General features: G+C 42.7%; 1 protein-coding gene across 3 annotated transcripts; it reads right to left on the bottom strand.

Annotated features, from left to right (window-relative positions):
• Nucleotides 1-4,593: 4,593 nt before the first annotated feature.
• Nucleotides 4,594-17,161, bottom strand: CAMLG (calcium modulating ligand). Of its 3 annotated transcripts, none has more exons than XM_045027975.1 (4): nucleotides 17,121-17,161; nucleotides 13,522-13,979; nucleotides 12,795-12,860; nucleotides 4,594-8,750 (listed from the first exon to the last, which is right to left on the bottom strand). In XM_045027975.1, the coding sequence occupies exons 1-4, from the start codon at nucleotides 17,143-17,145 to the stop codon at nucleotides 8,559-8,561; spliced, it is 741 nt and encodes a 246-aa protein (XP_044883910.1). In that variant the 5' UTR covers nucleotides 17,146-17,161; the 3' UTR covers nucleotides 4,594-8,558. The 3 variants fall into 3 exon arrangements, with proteins under 3 accessions (XP_044883910.1, XP_044883908.1, XP_044883909.1); XM_045027973.1 differs by lacking the exon at nucleotides 17,121-17,161 and adding an exon at nucleotides 16,443-16,769; XM_045027974.1 differs by lacking the exon at nucleotides 17,121-17,161 and adding an exon at nucleotides 16,136-16,286.
• Between the last annotated feature and the right edge of the window lie 322 nt (nucleotides 17,162-17,483).

Here is a 17,483-nt window from a genome sequence, read left to right as displayed (position 1 = left end):
AGTGGGAGCGGACGCGGGAAGCTGCCTGCCCCGCCAGTCCCCGGGGTACAGCGCACCCTGGCGGCTGGAGGCGGGCAGTGCGGCCTTAGCCTCGCGACGGCGGGGGCCTGAGCGCGCCGTGCAAGGAGCGCCCTCCCCGGGGACCGGGCAGCGGGGCCAGCGCCTTCCCTGACACCGGGCTGCGCTCAGCAGCATCCCTGCCACGGCGATCAGCTACCGCCCCCGCCCAGCCCAGCGTCCCGAGCAAGGCCCTTTGTGGAGGCTGCTGGGAGCTGGAGCAGCGGCTCCCAGAGGGGTCGGGTCGGGTCTGGCCTCTGTGCTCTAGTTTCTCATTGTTAGCAATGGCCTGAGTGCACCGGTTGACTGCCCACCTTCTCCACTAGCGCTGCTTTTAGCAGGGCTAACCAGTGGTGGTTAAAATGGGAGTCGCTGCCCCCATTGCTCCAGGCACCAGCATCCCAAGCAGGTACTTGGGGCGGCGGCAGTCTGTGTGTTTTTGCCCCCAAGCTGCGCGCCGAATTGCTGCCGTGGACAGCGGGGCCAGACCGTGTGCCCTTAGGGCAGCACGCGCATTTCCGCCGCGGCGGCAATTTGGCGGCAGCAATTTGGCGGCTTCTTTCTTCTGGCTAAAGACAGAAGCTGCTGCCGAACTGCTGCCACCACGGAAACGCACGTGCTGCCCTAACAGCACACGGACTGCCCCCGCCGTCTGCGGCGGCAATTCGGTGCGCTGCCTGAGGTGGCAAAAACAGTAGAGCCGGCCCCGATCACAGTCTCTGATTCATTTTCCTCATCTCAAGAATGGCTATCCCCCTCTAAGGCCAGAGGCCTTAGGATATGTCTACACTATGAAATTAGGTAGATTTTATAGAAGTCGATTTTTAGAAATCAATTTTATACAGTCGATTGCATATGTCCACACTAATCGCATTAAGTCGGCGGAGTGCATCCTCACTACCATGGCTAGCATTGACTTACAGAGCAATGCACTGTGGGTAGCTATCCCACAGTTCCCGCAGTCTCCACTGCCCATTGGAATTCTGGATTAAGCTCCCAATGCCTGATGGGGCAAAAACATTGTTGCAGGTGCTTTTGGGTACATGTTGTCAGTCACCCCTCCCTCCATGAAAGCAACGGCAGACAATCGTTTCCTGCCTTTTTTCCTGGGTTTCCGTGCAGACTCCATATCAAGGTAAGCATGGAGCCCGCTCAGCTCACCGTCACCACTGCTGTTGCATCAGAAAGGCTTTGAAAACGAGTTTCATGACTGGCCAGGCTTCGGCATGACAGTTGTGTGTTTTTCTCCTTGATGCAAACCCACCCCCTTTGTTGATTTTAATTCCCTCTAAGCCAACCCCCCTCCTCTCTTCAAAATAAAGTCTCTATTGTTTTAAAACCAGGCATTCTTTCTTTACTAATTAAAAAAAATGAGATAACGGACAAGGTAGCCCAGGTGGGGTGGGGGAGGAGGGAAGATAAGGCCACATTGCTTATTGTAGCCACACTAAAAATCAAACTGTATGAACGACAGCCTTCTGTTGCTTGGGCCATCCTCTGGAGTGGAGTGGCTGCATGCCTGGAGCCCCCGCCCCCACGTTCTTGGGTGTCTGGGTGAGGAGGCTATGGAACATGGGGAGGAGAGTAGGCAGTTATACAGTGGATGCAGCGGGGGTCTGTGCTTTTGTTGGCTTTCCTGCAGTTCCAACAGATGCTTCATGTCTGTTTGCTCCCCCATTAGCCCCAGCATCACGTCCTGCCTCCGCTCTTCTGCCACTGAATTAAGCTGTGCCCTATCAGTACGGGAGAACTGCATGAGCTTGGAAAACGTAATTGCAAGTGTGCTTTTTTTGCCTTCTAATCTGCAATAACCTCAGGGACGGAGATGATAGGGGGAGCATAGAAACAGTCTATGGTATGCTCTACGATTCTGAGGGGACTGCATGGTCACCTGTGCTGCTGAGTCCACCACGCTGACCAAACAGGAAATAAAATTCAAAAATTCCCAGGGCTTTTCCTGTGTACTTGGCTACTGCATCGGAGTTCAAAGTGCTGTCCAGAGCGGTCACAATGGAGCACTCTGAGATAGCTCCCAGAGGCCAATACAATCGATTTGCATCCACAGTATCCCAAATTCGACCCAGCAAAGTTGATTTTAGCGCTACTCCCCTTGCTGGGGAGGAGTATAGAAGTCAATTTTAAGAGCCCTTTAGGTCAATGGAACAGGGTTGGTTGTGTGGACGTATTCATTTTTAAATCGACCTAACATGGCTGAATTCGACCTACTCCCATAGTGTAGGCCAGGCCTTAATGTTCAAGAGCACTAGGGCGTACATCACAGTTGGTGTTCACACCTCATACTCAGATCCTGTGGCTATCAGCCTCTTTAGCGTGCAAAAATAACCATGTTGGAACACCCTTTTACTAAACCCTGTTCTAACAATTTATTCTTGCCCACAGGGACAAAATCCCACCACTACCCACTGGCATGGCCCCAGCACTATTCAATCAGGAATATTTTTGTCACGCAATACTCGACTAAAGTCTATGTACCCTATACTTGGGGGAATCCTGAGTTAAAAGTTATAGTGCTGATGAAACCTAAATGTCACTGAAACCAGCCTATAATATTACATTTTTACTAGGTCTATCAAGCGATTAAAAAAATTAATCATGATTAATTGCACTGTTAAATAATAAAATACCATTTATTTAAATATTTTGGGTATTTTCTACATTTCCAAATATATTGATTTCACTAACAAAGAATACAAAGTGTACAATACTCCATTTATATTTATTTTTTATTACAAATATTTGCACTGTCAAAAAAAAGAAACAGTATTTTTCAATTTACCTAAGTACAGTACTGCAAATCTCTTTATCATGAAAGTTGAACTTACAAATGTAGAATTATGTAAAAAGAAAACTGCATTCAAAAATAAAATATAAAACTTTAGAGCCTACAAGTCCTCTCAGTTCTACTTCTTGTTCAGCCAATCACTCAGATAAACAAGTCTGTTTACATTTGCTGAAGATAATGCTGTGTGCTTCTTTTACGTCACCTGAAAGAGAGAATAGGAATTTGCATGGCACTGTTGTAGGTGGTGTTGCAAGATATTTACATGCCAGATGTGCTAAAGATTCACATGTTCCTTCATGCTTCAACAACCATTCCAGAGGATGTGTCCATGCTGATAATGGGTTCTGCTCGGTAACGATCCAAAACAATGCAGATCAATGCATGTTAATTTTCATCATCTGAGTCAGCTGCCACCAACAGAAGGTTGATTTTCTTTTTTGGTAGTTTGGGTTCTGTAGTTTCCGCATCAGAATGTTGCTCTTTTGAAACTTCTGAAAGCATGCTCCACACCTCATCCCTCTCAGATTTTGGAAGGTACTTCGGATTGTTAAATTTTGGGTCGAGTGCTGTAGCTATCTTTAGAAATTTCACATGGGTATCTTCTTCGCATTTTGTCAAATTTGCAGTGAAAAAGTGTTCTTAAAATTAACAACATGTGCTGAATCATCATCCAAGACTGCTATAACATGAAATATATGGCAGAATGCAGGTAAAATGGAGTAGGCGACATACATTTCTGCCCCAAGGAGTTCAGTCACAAATTTAATTAACGCATTTTTTTTAAACGAGCATCATCAGCATAGAAGCATGTCCTCTGGAACGATGGCCAAAGCATGAAGAGGCATACAAATCTTTAGCGTGTCTGGCATGTAAATATCTTGTGATGCCAGCTACAACAGTCCCATACGAACACCTGTTTTCACTTTCAGGTGACATTGTATCTAAGAAGTGGGCAGCATTATCTCCCGTAAAAGTAAACAAACTTGTTTGTCTGATCGAAGTTGTACATTGCTTTGTTTTGGAGTGCAGTTATGTAACAAAAACTACATTTGTAAGTTGCACTTTCATGGTAAAGACATTGCACTACAGTACTTGTATGAGGTGAAGTGAAAGTACTTTTCTTTTGTTTACCATTTTTACAGTGCAAATATTTGTAAGAAAAAAGTGAGCAGTGTACACTTCGTATTCTATGTTGTAACTGATAGACATTTGAAAATGTCAAAAACATCAAAATATTTAATACATTTCAGTTGGTATTTATTAACAGTGCGATAACTTGTGATTAATTTTTTTTTAATCACGTGCATTACCTGCGATTAATCGACAGCCCTAATTTTTACCGTGTTGTAACCCTTATTAGAGGGCAGGTTTTCTTTGTGTATAGGAGTGTAGTTTGGGAAGAGAAGCCGCACCTATCTAAAAATAAATGAATGTCTTATTTAGAATGGTCCGATGGGTGTAACTTTAAAAAAATGCAATAAAATTAAATCTGAGGCTACATATTAGGATGAAAAATCATAGTGAATTCAATTAGCCTGCACAAATTGCACCTCAAAGGCCCTTAAATCTAGAGGGGAAAAAAACCTCAGAATACAGGTTTCCCTTTGATAGACAAAAGTGACCTAATTATGACTTCAATCTATAACTACTTCTTTGCTAATGGGTCCTACTGTCTGAAACCAGAAACATTTGCTCCGGGTAAAGGACTGAATTGGTACCATACAAATTACAAGTCCAGATTAAGGGGTATTTTTATTTAAATTTACAAAATAATATCAAACTTCTTTTTAATGGTCTTGGGACTAAAAATAACAAAAATTAATCAGTCAAATAAAAACGACACCTGAAAACTGACCACTTTTGTCTTAGGCAGATGCTAATTTTACTGGTAAAGTTAAAAAACCCAAGACTTACTATGGAAATAACTATTTTATGAAGACCATAACAAGACACGTTGTCAGTCCTGTGCATTTACAGTAAGACTGCAGAGAATACAGATTAGAATTTTGTGTATTAAAACAGTCATTTTAAATGACTGCTGAAGAGAAATCCGTTTTACAGAGGAAAATAGGAACCTAAATAAACACAGCAAGACACTCAGCGCTACATGTGATATACTTGGTACAAACACAGACTCATCATATACTTGTTACATGTGATATCAATTACCAAAGGGACTATTCAAACTTCAGAAATTATTGTAAAAAAAGGTAATATTGGGATCAGGTATGGTTACCTCAGAGTACCCAAACATCTATACATTGAGATTGATTGTTCAGTTGGCATTCAAATTTAGGTAAACAATTTGTACATGCAATCAATTCAGATTTAAAACAAATAAATGTATATGCATATAATGAACACCAATTTTGAGGTTTATTCAGTAATCAGTGTGCTAACCCCATGTGCTGTAATTTAACACATATGCAGTTTATGTACAGTAATTAACCCCAAATAATACTTAGCATTTATAGAGTTCCTTTAATGTTTACAGAGCTTTACAACATTATATATTATTAATGTATACAATACTCTGTAACCATGAGCTTCCCCCCTTCAAAGTGTTACTCAGGCAAGCATTGCATCTTCTGGGGTCTTATTAATGTCATTGGGATACCTGAACAAGTACAGCTTTGTAGAATGGGGAAAATAGAACCCAGCTCCGCCGATAGGGAAACTGAGGCAGGGGGTTCAACTACTCATTGAAAGCATCTGAGCTGGGATTATAACTAAGGAATTTCCAGCTCTTAGTCCTGTGCTCAAATCAAACAGTTTACTAATACAGGACCATAAAATTTAGCCCTTTTTTGATGTTCCTTGTGGAACTGGCAACTTGTTCAGAACATTAACAAAACAGGAGATCTCTATTAATAAAAAAGGTGGCTTCCCAAGCACAGTCAAACCATAAGGGAAGGTGGTAACAAGCAGAACTTTAATAAATTTAATAGAAAACAACCAGTGTAGAAATAAAGAAACGTTAAACAGAGTATTGTACATGAACAGAGAAGATGAAATCATGGAGATTGTATTCATCCTTGACCAAGCAATGAAAGAATTCCATCTTATGAACATTTGCCCTATCAGCCCTATGCTTCATTCATTAATTACAGCAGGGAGGAGGGTTATGTGCCCACCCTATTTTCAGCAGCATTATATGTCTGACAAAAGTATTCCTTTCAGAGTCAAAATTTCCATGTTACGCCTCAAAGCAATATTTCTTCTGGCACCTATGAAAAAAAATCTGGCTTAGTCATTTCCAAGTTATAGGAATGCAAAAAGAGTAAAGTGCAGAAAGAATAATAACCTGTATGCCAAGATGCTTTTCTAGGCTTAACCAATTACAATGAAACCATTCTTACAAGCTGAAATATTAGTCAGGAATAATGAGAAATTCAGCGTTTTTAGACTCTCCACAGGACTAATATGTTGCATTTCTGCAATGCTCGTTTATGTGCTATATAATCCTGAAAGTTAGGTCACGTGTCATTTTTTGAGCAGACTCATTATTTACATTTCAACGATGGTTTGAAAAGCCCCTATCTGAATCTGTTGACTGAACCTTTTAACGTGTCTACATTTGTGCTAAGACAAGGTGGATGAGGTAATATCTTTTACTGGACCAACTTCTGTTGGTAAAAGAGGCTCTGTGTAGCTTGAAAGCTTGTCTCTTTCGCCAACAGAAGTTGGTCCAGTAAAAGGTATTACTCACCCACTTTGTCTCTCTCTAATATCCTGGGATCAACATAGCTACACTAGCACCGCAAACTGCATTTGTGCTATCAGACCTAAATCAGAATAGTTTACAATCTAGCATTAAATGTATACAATTGGCTGGCCAACAAAAACAATGGTAGTACAAAAGAACTGAATGTAGTGTAAAATCAGAACACACGATTCTTTTTCATGCCACAGACATAGGTCTAACAATTGGCTGAGAAATGCAGAATTAAAATTATAATGCAGATAATTTTAGTTGAGAAAGATTAGGCAGAAAGTACAGTCTTGCTTGCTTTAGCAACATGTAGCCAGATTGTTTGTTTGTTAGGAAGCAAAACTAACAATCACTGTAGACAAGCACCAACAAAATTATTGATCCTCTCCAAATGAAAAAACTGATATTGGCCTATTTCACCTTGTAGCTTCAATAGTAATAGACAAGCTACATGGTGGATGTAACACCAAGTTCAGCTGCAGCAGAAATAACTGAAGACGGCCAATGTGAAGGGGTGGCTAGCTGGGATAACACTTCAGATAGCCCAATCCTTCCTCTCAACGCGTCACATTTCTGTGGGATTGACAGTAGAACTACAGCTAGTTCACTTCCCCCTAGAGAGAGAATAGGATTTATCTGCCTTGGCAGCCTCCTAAATCTCTCCTGTCTGGTTTTACATGTGCTCCAGAACAGATACCACTTTCCCCCTCAACACATTGATCTTCATGTGGAAATAAACTCAGAACAACATGGCGAGAAGAAAGTGTTTTTTCTATTGCCTGTTTCAGTAGTTCAGATCTGAATAAGCCAGGTTATTGTGATTTTTGGGGGGACTTCAAACCAACATGTAGAACAAAGGAATAAGCAAGTCAGTCAATATATAAATAGCTCTGCTGAATGCCAGCCAAAGGTTCTGTTATGCCGTTGAGCAGTAGCAGTATTAAGCAGCGGAGCAGAACTCCCATGCAATTAAGATCCTGTTTACATGCAAATGTCTTTAGTAATAAACACGGAGAGAAATACAGAAAAGATATACATAGTCAAAATATGTAGTCCCCTAGTTAACTAGCGGTTGACCAAAACAACACAGACATTTTTAATAAATATGAAGCAACTGCTTTAGACTCGGGCTTCTTGAGTGCTGCTTTCACTGTAGAAAGTGAACCCTCTAGAGAGAACAGTAAACCGATGTCAAGATGAAACCACGGGTAAAACTAGCATTAGGATAACTACTAGGATTAGAGAGCTGCCAAATGCCCAGGGGAAACATTATGAGATTAGCATAGTTTCTAACTATGTCTTCTTACTTCTTGAAGAATGACATTTGTAGGATAACAGGAATTTTTTGCTTAGTTGTTTTGCTCCAGTTTCCTCACTTGAAATCAGTCATGGCTATAACAAATAACTTATGCAGAGAGAGAATGAGGACTCCAACTGAGAGCAAGACAATGAGGTGGCACAACACCAAACTGCTGCAGAAGCAGCAGGGGTGTGGGCTGAGGCTATTTTTGTTCAACATTCCGAGTTTGAACAACAGAATGTATGGGTACATTTTATTTAAATTTAAAAAAACAGAAGTAATACACAGGGAGCAGTCTTTAGGTAAGTCCTGTCACAATGTATATATAGTTCTGTTGTGAGCACACCGGTTCTGTTGTGTTCTCACACTACCAAGTCAACAAGAAGGTGACACAATGTAAGTGATGCTTGGGGTACGGTGAAAAGGACATCTAACTAAATAAGCAAAAGATATAAATCACTGACACTTGCACTCTAATCTCCACATTAGAAATTGAATAAACTGTACTAATACAACCCCAAACTTGGGACCCTGTTCTTCCATTCATGAGTGGATTTAACTGCTTTCAAGCATTTGAATAGGTAAGAATTAAGTAAGGTATAAACCTGTGTGGCATACCCAGCGATATTATAGGAATACAGAACGGAAAAACTTTTGTGTAACTATTGTATTGAGTTCTACAGCCATCACGGCACTTCAGAACCAAAAAAACCAAGAAGTTCATGGCAGAAGATAAAAGTAAAGAAATAAACACAGAGATCTGTGAAAATGTCTCCCATTTTGCTATAGGTATCCATGGAGCGACTAATCACTTCTGCAGGGATTCCTGACAGTAAAAGAGCAGCAGTTAATACCGTAGTTTTCATCTTCTTTTCACTCTAAACATCAAAAAACAAAAACAGTGATTACTAAATGATTTCATCTGTCACAATCCAGTTCTGCTTAAAGCAACACACCTACCTTTAAGCCAATACTTGAATATTTTTCATATGTTTATTTGTTTGAATTGTCAGTATAGACAATATACATTTTAGTCCCCTTGTGAAGTCTTGTATCCATTCTCTGCAATTGTGCTCTAGGATTCTGAACATTTGTCTCTTATTGTCCTTGCAGCAGATTCATGCTGAGATGGCTCCAATATTCTCCCAAACCACCGTGGGAAATAGGGAAGTCTGAGTTAGTTTAGCTATGCTGGCACAGACATAGCTTTTACTGGGAAAAAATGTGCTTTTGCGGGTATAGCTTATACTACTTATAAACTACACTGACAAAAGCACTTTTTTGCCAGTATAGCTGCATCTACACTAGGACTTTTGCCATTATAAAAATGTCAGATATTATATCCCTAACTGACATTACTTTACCAGCAAAAGTTTCTAGTGCAGACCTGCTCTAAGTTTGGGAGGCTTTCATCCATCCTTTCTTTTCAAGCTATCCAACCCTATTTTCTATGCTCAAACTACCACTGTCTGCTAATCCTGTGGTAGCAAGTCCAGACAGCAAGACTCAGCTTCAGCAGTAAATGCCACTGACTGCTAGGGAGGATACAATCTTCTCTCATCTTTCTAGAGACCATGGCTATTATATCTCCCAAAGACTGACAAGGGAAGAGTGGAAGCTCACTTGGTGTGCCATGACAGGTTTCAGAGTAGCAGCTGTGTTAGTCTGCATCCGCAAAAAGAACAGGAGTACTTGTGGCACCTTAGAGACTAACAAATTTATTTCAACATAAGTTTTCGTGGCTACAGATCATGCTTATTTTGAACTGTAAGCTCTTCAGGGCTGGGACTGTCTTCACTTGTATTACTGAGTTATGATCAAATTGATCATGTCCTCTTGGGAATCTGAGATCTTGATTCTTTTCTAATGCAGAAAAATTATTTAGTTTAAAACCTGACCTCACATGTGGACTCCAGCAAGAGTAGCTAGGACTGCTACTTGATTGTTTTATTCTTTTATCTCAGAGATCCCAGTGAGCAGCTTTGGGAGGGTGCTTTTCTGCCCTGAGGATGATCTCATGTGGGATCCCGCAAGCTTCCACTATGCATAGAGAGCTGAAAGGACGGCTAGCAAGGAGACACGGAGTGAATTTTTTTTTTAGTATCCTGACAATACCCACTTTGTATTTTCATGTCATCCAACCCATAGTGTGATCAAGCATCTTTCTGTGTCTGATTGAAACTGGTGCATGAGGAGAGCAAGCTAGTTTACCTCAGTTTTATACCCTTGAGCTTTATGACCAGCTGGGGCAAGAAGCCAGGAGCTATAACAAAGACTAATCAGATTGTTTGTCCTCACTGGTTGTCACTCAAGGGTGCAATCAGTAGTCTTGTTATATTAAGAGTTGCTTCTGGATAATTCTAACCGTGATGATCAAAACTGCTTCCCCCCCCCATCCTTTTCTGGTTAAAGAATATAACCATCTCTTGATGCAACCCTGCTACTGTAATCAACACCTTTATCATCTCTAAATTAGATTATGACAGTGTGCTCTATTTAGGGCTACATCTTAAATGCATTTGGCAACAACTAGCATAGAATGCAGCAGCTTACTTGCTAAGCAGCTTCTCCCTCCAGGAACACACAGATACTGGCTATCAGGCTGGTTTCTGGGTCAAGTTCAAGATGTTGGTTTTGACCTAATAAGCCACAAATGGCATGGCACTTCTCTCGCCCCATGAAATACTGCTTCAGATATCAGCAGCACAGGTGATCACACTGGTGCTCCATCAGTTTTCTAAATGGAACTGCTGCAGAGCTCTCTTAAGAAGGGCCATGACCACCTTCAAATTCACTCCCTTCTCAGTGGTCTGAAATAGTTTGAATCTGTTGACCATTAGGAGGCCTTGACAATTCCATCTCTTAGAACAGGCAATAGGAAAGGGCGGAGACTGTAAGGTTAAGGTTTTTGTAGGATGGGTGAACTGGCTACTCTCTGTGTTACAGGTTGTGGTTTAAGTTATTTGTCAAGAGTCCTAAATTCTAGAATAGATGTCTGTTCGGCATTTTATACTGAAATTCATTTTTGGGAAGGCAACATTAAGTAGGGTGAAATTTCAAAATGTTGTGATCTATTACAGTTTAGTACTAATACAGTTTAGTATTGCAACTTACTATTGTAAGTATAGGTAGATCAAGCCATTTATGAATATTTAAAAAACGGAGTCTTATACTCATGGTATCCCAACTTTTTTACAAAGCAACAAAAATGGACACTGATAGCAGAATGACCTGCGTAAGTATCAGTAATTATTTACTAAGCATTTAGCTCACACAAGATTAACCATTATAATATATTTAAAATGAGGGAAAGGGGTTTGCCCATCTCCTCTCAAAATGTGCCAGGACAGCTGTGCTTTCCACTTAGCTAGCCCAGAGATGGGTTGACAGGCTTGTGGTTTAAAGTATCATTGCAACATACACAATGAACGGTAAATGTTGTCAGCAAGCATATTATTTTCAAATTCAAAAAGTCACATCTTAAAATATTACAGTTAAATAACTGAATTTAGAATAATGGAAACTAGAGCTAAAAAAAAAATCTAATGGGTGATCTAGTCCAGGTGCTCTAATCCAGGATGGATCCCCTTAATACACGGTCTGGTGTTTTCTACAGATCAGTTTAGAATGACTTCTTGAAAGTTCACTGTTTTCAATTACATACTTACCTAAGAAAGCCCAACCACTCATTTATTCCTATGGTCTAGAATTAATCTACTATTCCTTTGAAAAGGAACATTAGAATTTTAAACTATGGATCAAGTATTAGTTGACCTTCCTTTACAATGTAGGCTGACAAAGACATCAGCTAAGCAGTCACTTAATTGTAATTAACAAGTACAGATATATAAAGCAAGGGATACAGTTTCCTACTGATGAACAGGAAGTTAGGCATGTAAATAAATCTTCACACTTCCACCTTGACTTTTGCCCTACATTTAAACAGTTATTAGTAAGTGAATTCAGTGACCTTGAAAATGAAGGACTAAAGTTCAGTTCACACTGAGGGGAAAAATTCTGTTAGCTTGAACATCTCATGCACATCATCTGTGGATGAAACCACACAACAGTGACCGCAGATAAGTACCACATATACGCGTTCATTAGCCCGTTCATTTATAAGCCGACCCCCTCTCAAATGGATAGGTAAAAATAGCAAAAACTGCATGACTCTTCCATAAGCCGACCCTATATTTCAGGGGTTGGAAAACTTTGACTCCCAGTCTGTCAGGGTAAGCTGCTGGCAGGTCGTGATGTTTTGTTTACTTGGCGCGTCTGCAGGCATGGAGCTCCTCAGCTCCCTGTGGCCACGGTTCGCCGTTCCCAGCCAATGGGAGCTGGGAACGGCGAACCGCGGCCACAGAGAGCTGAGGGGCTCCATGCCTGCAGACGCTCCAGGTAAAATGTATTAGATATTCAATTAAATGATTCCAGAGTTTAAATACATCACATTTTGGTGAAGACCTGTCTATAAGCCAACCCACATTCTTTGATGCGTCACTTTTTTACCAAAAATATTCAGCTTATTAATAAGTACATACGGTACTGCATGGATGGAGGGAAATGCTTCATAACACAAAAGAAGAATAAACATACTCTTTTGATCAGATACTTCCAATGGTAGTATGACTAAATGTTCACAAGGCACAAGAACAAGACAACAGAACTCATTTGCACTCGAGGGTTTAACAGGATTTGAATTAAGGTCCTGACAATTTTAAGGCTAGTGCATTAATCCACAATAATAGGTGCCTTTCATTTCACTACCTTAAAATGAAAGGGGGCCATACTGATACATCAATTAGTCACTTAATCCTGTTTGTAAAGTACATTCTGTACTAGCTGGGCCCATTCTAAACCATTCTCACAAAAGTTCAAATTAAAAAGATTTTAAATTCATCTTTTCTGAGTACTGATCTTACCTTTGGAAAATATTTGGACAGTCCCATATATGCAAGTTGTAGAGTAAGAAATGGTGCAAATATTGACTGTGAAGATTGAAGCGAAAACATGAAAATTAGTTAGACAAACCAGGATAATTGAGGAATCACATTAACTTATTCTTCCAAGGAAAATGCCATTTGTGTGTAATAAAATTTCAGTCACTGCACTGCAAAATAATTTATTTTTATGAACACTGGTTGCCTAAATAAATACATTTAACCACTAAGGAGGAATAGCTGCATAAATTCTCTTAGGCCCTGACCCTGAAAGGAGATAGACATAGGAGGCCTTACAGACTTACCAAAGATTGTTGCCACAGTTACAACATCAATGCTGTCTAAAGTCAACCCAATTACTCAGAAGATGGTACTTTGTGCTACCTACATACGTCTAGATGAGATTCCAGCTGGAGACACAAGCAGATGCTTGAAGCATTCTGGTACTAATGTTCTTAGTCTCTAGGAAATAAAGTTATAGTTTGCACTTCTCTCAACTGCTACCTAGTGGCTGCATTACCCAGACAGTGCAGGTTCTGAGATGACTGCCTGCCTCAAGGTGGTAATGACTGCTCAGGGCTTATATAAGAGAAAAAGTTCCCCACTTATCTAGTCACCAACTACAGACAAGGGCCATGATAAATTTCACGTTACCTCTAGAAGAGAACTAATGTGGGATTTGCAGCAACAAATATTTTTCTTAACTCACCAAATACTTGCACACAAAAGCCCTAACTCCTATGGCAAGAAGCGCACATCCCACCAATCTAAAAATGCGAAAAGAATCAAATTCTTCCACTGCATTCCCATTCTCTTGGCTAGGCTTCTCATTCATCAGCTGGTTTCTTAGCTTCATAGCTTCATCAAATCTTGATAAGTATTGATCTAATCCATGCCGAGGTGCTCTCTGTGAAGCTTCTGATGCCAGATCCCCTCTGCTCCGATGCCGGAGGTCACTGGTACCATTGTTACCTAGCTCAGGAGTTTTACCGAACAAGTCCTTTTTATCTCCCTTGAGCTCTATAATGCCACTTGTTTGGTCAGATGTTCCTGCCAAATTACAGACAGAATCACCAAGCACAATTCGCTTTGAAATTGCAGGAATAGGGAGGGAGTTCGATTTATCTTGCTCATGTTGAAGTTTTGATTCTGTGTGACTTTCATCATCTGAAGAGGAGAAACAAAACATGAAGCATGTTATTCCCACTGAATATTTAGATCAGCCTCTCAGCCTGCTGGATTTTGGGCATCAGGTTGACATATTAAATCATTTTTGTGAAACCACAACTTTAAAATTGATAACAAACAAGTTCGAGCTTTTCTTCACAGCATTTTATAAACAGTAATTAACTAATCTTCCTAAACCCCAAGAAGTAAATGAGTGACTATCAGCAGTCCCATTTTACAGATGGAGAAACTGAGGCAGCGGTTAAGTGACTTGCCCTAAGCAATAGAAGACCTCTGTGTTAAGAGCTCAGATTAGAATTCAGGTGTTCCTGATGCGTGCTTCTATGCTCAGACCATTACACCATGTCTCCTGGTGGAAAACAATAAAAAGCATAGCATAAAGCCAACTTCGGCATCAAGACAAAAATCTGTTATCTTGACAGTGACTTCATAAGAGCCATACTTTTATTTTTTTATATATACACTTGCAATGGGCTTTAAGAAGCTCAATGACTCCCCTCTACCACCATACTGACTTCCAGAGGTGCGTATGACACTTTCCAAAATACAAAATATACATTAAAACCCAGCAATAAAGAGTTTATAAAAATTGTAGCAGATGTTGTACAGACAATTGAAGAATGCAGTCTAAGTGTCAGCACAGCACAGTAAAACTCAGCAACGAAAAACCAAGTAAAAGCACTGGGTTTGAGGAGAGATTTGAAGAATGGCATCTGGAACACAGGAAGCAAGGGGTTATTTCAAGCAAAGGGAGCAGTGTAAAAGAATCATAGAATTCAGAGTAAGTGAAGCAGACAGAAGGACCATTAAGAACTATATGCAACCTAGAAGGTATGGAAGGAAACAAGCCAAGATGTAGTCAATTGTGGAGCTGCAGAGTGCTAAATGAGGACAATGACCTTTCATTTGGTGGGGAAAGAGAAAATGCAATAAAAGGATATTCCAGTCATGAGTATTAAACCAGAAAAAAAAAACTTTAAGAGAAGTATTTTTCATAATCAAAATTTAGCTTATTAATTAGAATGATTTATGAAAGTCAGCAAAAGTTGGAGACAAATACAAACTGGATTGTTTAAGTGAAGCAAACTGTAATAAGAGCTCTTCAAGGCTCCCGCTAAAGTCCTGGGGTGGCAAAACAATAGGTGGAAAGGTCCCAAACCAGGACTGTGACTCTCTGCCTGTGCTGACACTTGGGCCGCATTCTTCAATTGTCTGTAAAACATCTGCTATCTTCTTTAATGCCAATGTCAAGAAGGGGTTACTCCTTATAAAGGCAAAGGGAATAAAGAATACTGTTAAAATGAAAGCTTTACTTACAACTATACATTTCTAACGCTTTAACTGTTTTTGTTTTTCTGTGTCTTTAATAAAATATTAAAGAGATTGAGATGGTGGCTACTATAATGGGAATAAACCAGCGATAATCTCACACAAAACCCCAAACACAACATTAAACAGATTAAGTGTGAACAGTGAAGAAGAGTTTTATTAGCATTCCTTTGTTGGGCCCAAGGAACCCCCTAATCAACGCAACAGGACACAATCCTGCCTACTCTTGAACAAGCAGAAAATTCCATTAAAGTCAATGGCAATTCTGTGCGTAGAGTGCTTGCAGGATCACACCCTTAAATTGTAAATTATTTGTAGGGGGCAGGAGGAGGACATGGACACATCTAACTTATTTTATGTGTATACAGAGTTATATACATCTATGGTGCTTTATAGATAATAATAATAACCCTAATACACTAAAGGGCCCCAAAAAGAAGTTTAATGTGATTCCAAATATAAGAAACATGGAAGAAAAGAATACGGCCGCAAGCAGCAAATCTCAGTAACACAGTAAGCTGGAGTGTGCAGAAGTCACCTAAACTATTTTACAGAGGGCAGACAATGCCGAGGCCAGTGAAAAGATCTCCAGATACCATCCCTCACCCACGGAGGGAAATCACACAAGCATTTGTATGCTGCACTGAGGTGTGTTTCTGCACAGCAAAGTGGACTCCTCCAATCTCTGCAGTATTTACGGGTGCGAGTTAGCTAGTATCACGGAAAAGCGTGGGCAGAAGAGGAGTGAGGATGTAACTGCCACAAAAACACCCCATCCCCGATAGCACAGTCATGCCCCCACCCACCTTGGTGGGGAAGAGTGTTTTCCCTGCTCCCGGAGAGGAGGAAGATGCCATCACTATACATCCCCGGAGCCCCTCGCCTTGCCTAGAAGCAGGGTAACAAGAGCCTGGCTGCTGTGTCATACACCCCAAAAGCTGAGGGGCTGGCCACAGCCTCCAACCTGCGCTGGCCTGGCGCCCTTCAGTGGCAGGGGTCCCCCCAGCCCCTTCCTCAATGTCTTCGCGGAAGCCGCAGCCCCTCACCGTTGGCCTCCCGCCGGGCTAGGGCTGAGCGACACCCGGCCCCCACCTTCGCCCCCCCGCCTCTTACCCCTCACCCCGCCCGGCCGGTGGAAGCCCATGATGCGGTTGATTCTCTCCTCCGAGTTCATCAGCAGCTTCCTCCGCCGGAGCTCGGCCCGGCGCTGCGACACTGAGAGCACTGGAGGGACCCCCACGGGGCCAGGAGCCGACCCGGCCCCGCCGCCATCCACCACGGCCAGCGCCTCCGGCTCCATCCGCAGCAGAAACAGCGCAAGCGGCTCCGCCCCCCACAAAACAATGGGACCTGCCAGGCCTCTCCACCTCCCTCACGCCTAGTGCGCAGGCGTGACCCCCGCCGCCATCCTAGAACCGCCCCCAACTGATGAAGCAATAAGCGCCATCTTGGATGAGGGCAGAGGCCAAGAGAACTGGGAGTGACGTCCCGCCCCAACTCCGCGCCTTTCCGGACCTGATGCCCACAGTAAAGATGGCGCCTCCGGCTTCGGGATTACCACACAAAGAAGGCGCGTGAGGGGAGGCGTGTCGCAGCAGCTCTCGCCAGCTAGGTGGCAGGAAGGCCCGGAAGGAGCGGTGACGCTGCCTGGGTGCACCACGCGGCTGAGGGGAGGGCCCGGGGTGGTTAGAGTCCGAGCAGCCACCTGCCTGCCGCGGAGGAAACGGCTCCCCCGGGGGAAGGGGCCCGGGGGCGCCCTACCGAGGGGCAGACACCGCGAACGCCCCCTACCGGCCGGGGGGACAGGCGGCTTCATGCCACAGGCCCGTGGCGCCCCGGTCGGCGAGCCAACAGCCTGGCCGCGCGACCCGCCCGCGGGGCCTGCCCCAGCGCTCTGCCTCGCGGTGCGCGGCGCGGCCAGCGAGGGGGGGGCGGCAGAGCGGCCCGGCCTGGGCGCCTGGCCAAAGGCTCCAGGATTGTCCCGCCGCTGAGGTGTCTGCCCAGGGGCCAAGGTCATCGCGACGGCCCGGTCTGTGTGCCTCAGAGGTGGCACCTCTAGAGCTCCCCCCGTCAGACACGGGGCACCTAGCTGTGCCCGCTCCCCCCCCATCAGACACGGGGGCACCCAGCTGTGCCCGCTCCCTCCCCAAATCA

This window comes from Mauremys mutica, chromosome 8 (assembly GCF_020497125.1).
Source record: "Mauremys mutica isolate MM-2020 ecotype Southern chromosome 8, ASM2049712v1, whole genome shotgun sequence".
In the NCBI taxonomy this organism is placed as follows: domain Eukaryota; kingdom Metazoa; phylum Chordata; order Testudines; family Geoemydidae; genus Mauremys; species Mauremys mutica.
The sequence above is the reverse complement of the archived record's forward strand: the minus strand, read 5'-3'. Positions and strand labels throughout refer to the sequence as shown.

Coding starts and splice junctions, on each gene's coding strand:
- CAMLG (XM_045027973.1), bottom strand. CDS start 16,629: ATGGAGCCGGAGGCGCTGGCCGTGGTGGATGGCGGCGGGGCCGGGTCG. Junction 12,861..13,521: donor CTTTTGTGTGCAAGTATTTG/GTGAGTTAAGAA, acceptor CAATCTTCACAG/TCAATATTTGCACCATTTCT. Junction 8,751..12,794: donor TGTCCAAATATTTTCCAAAG/GTAAGATCAGTA, acceptor TTTGATGTTTAG/AGTGAAAAGAAGATGAAAAC.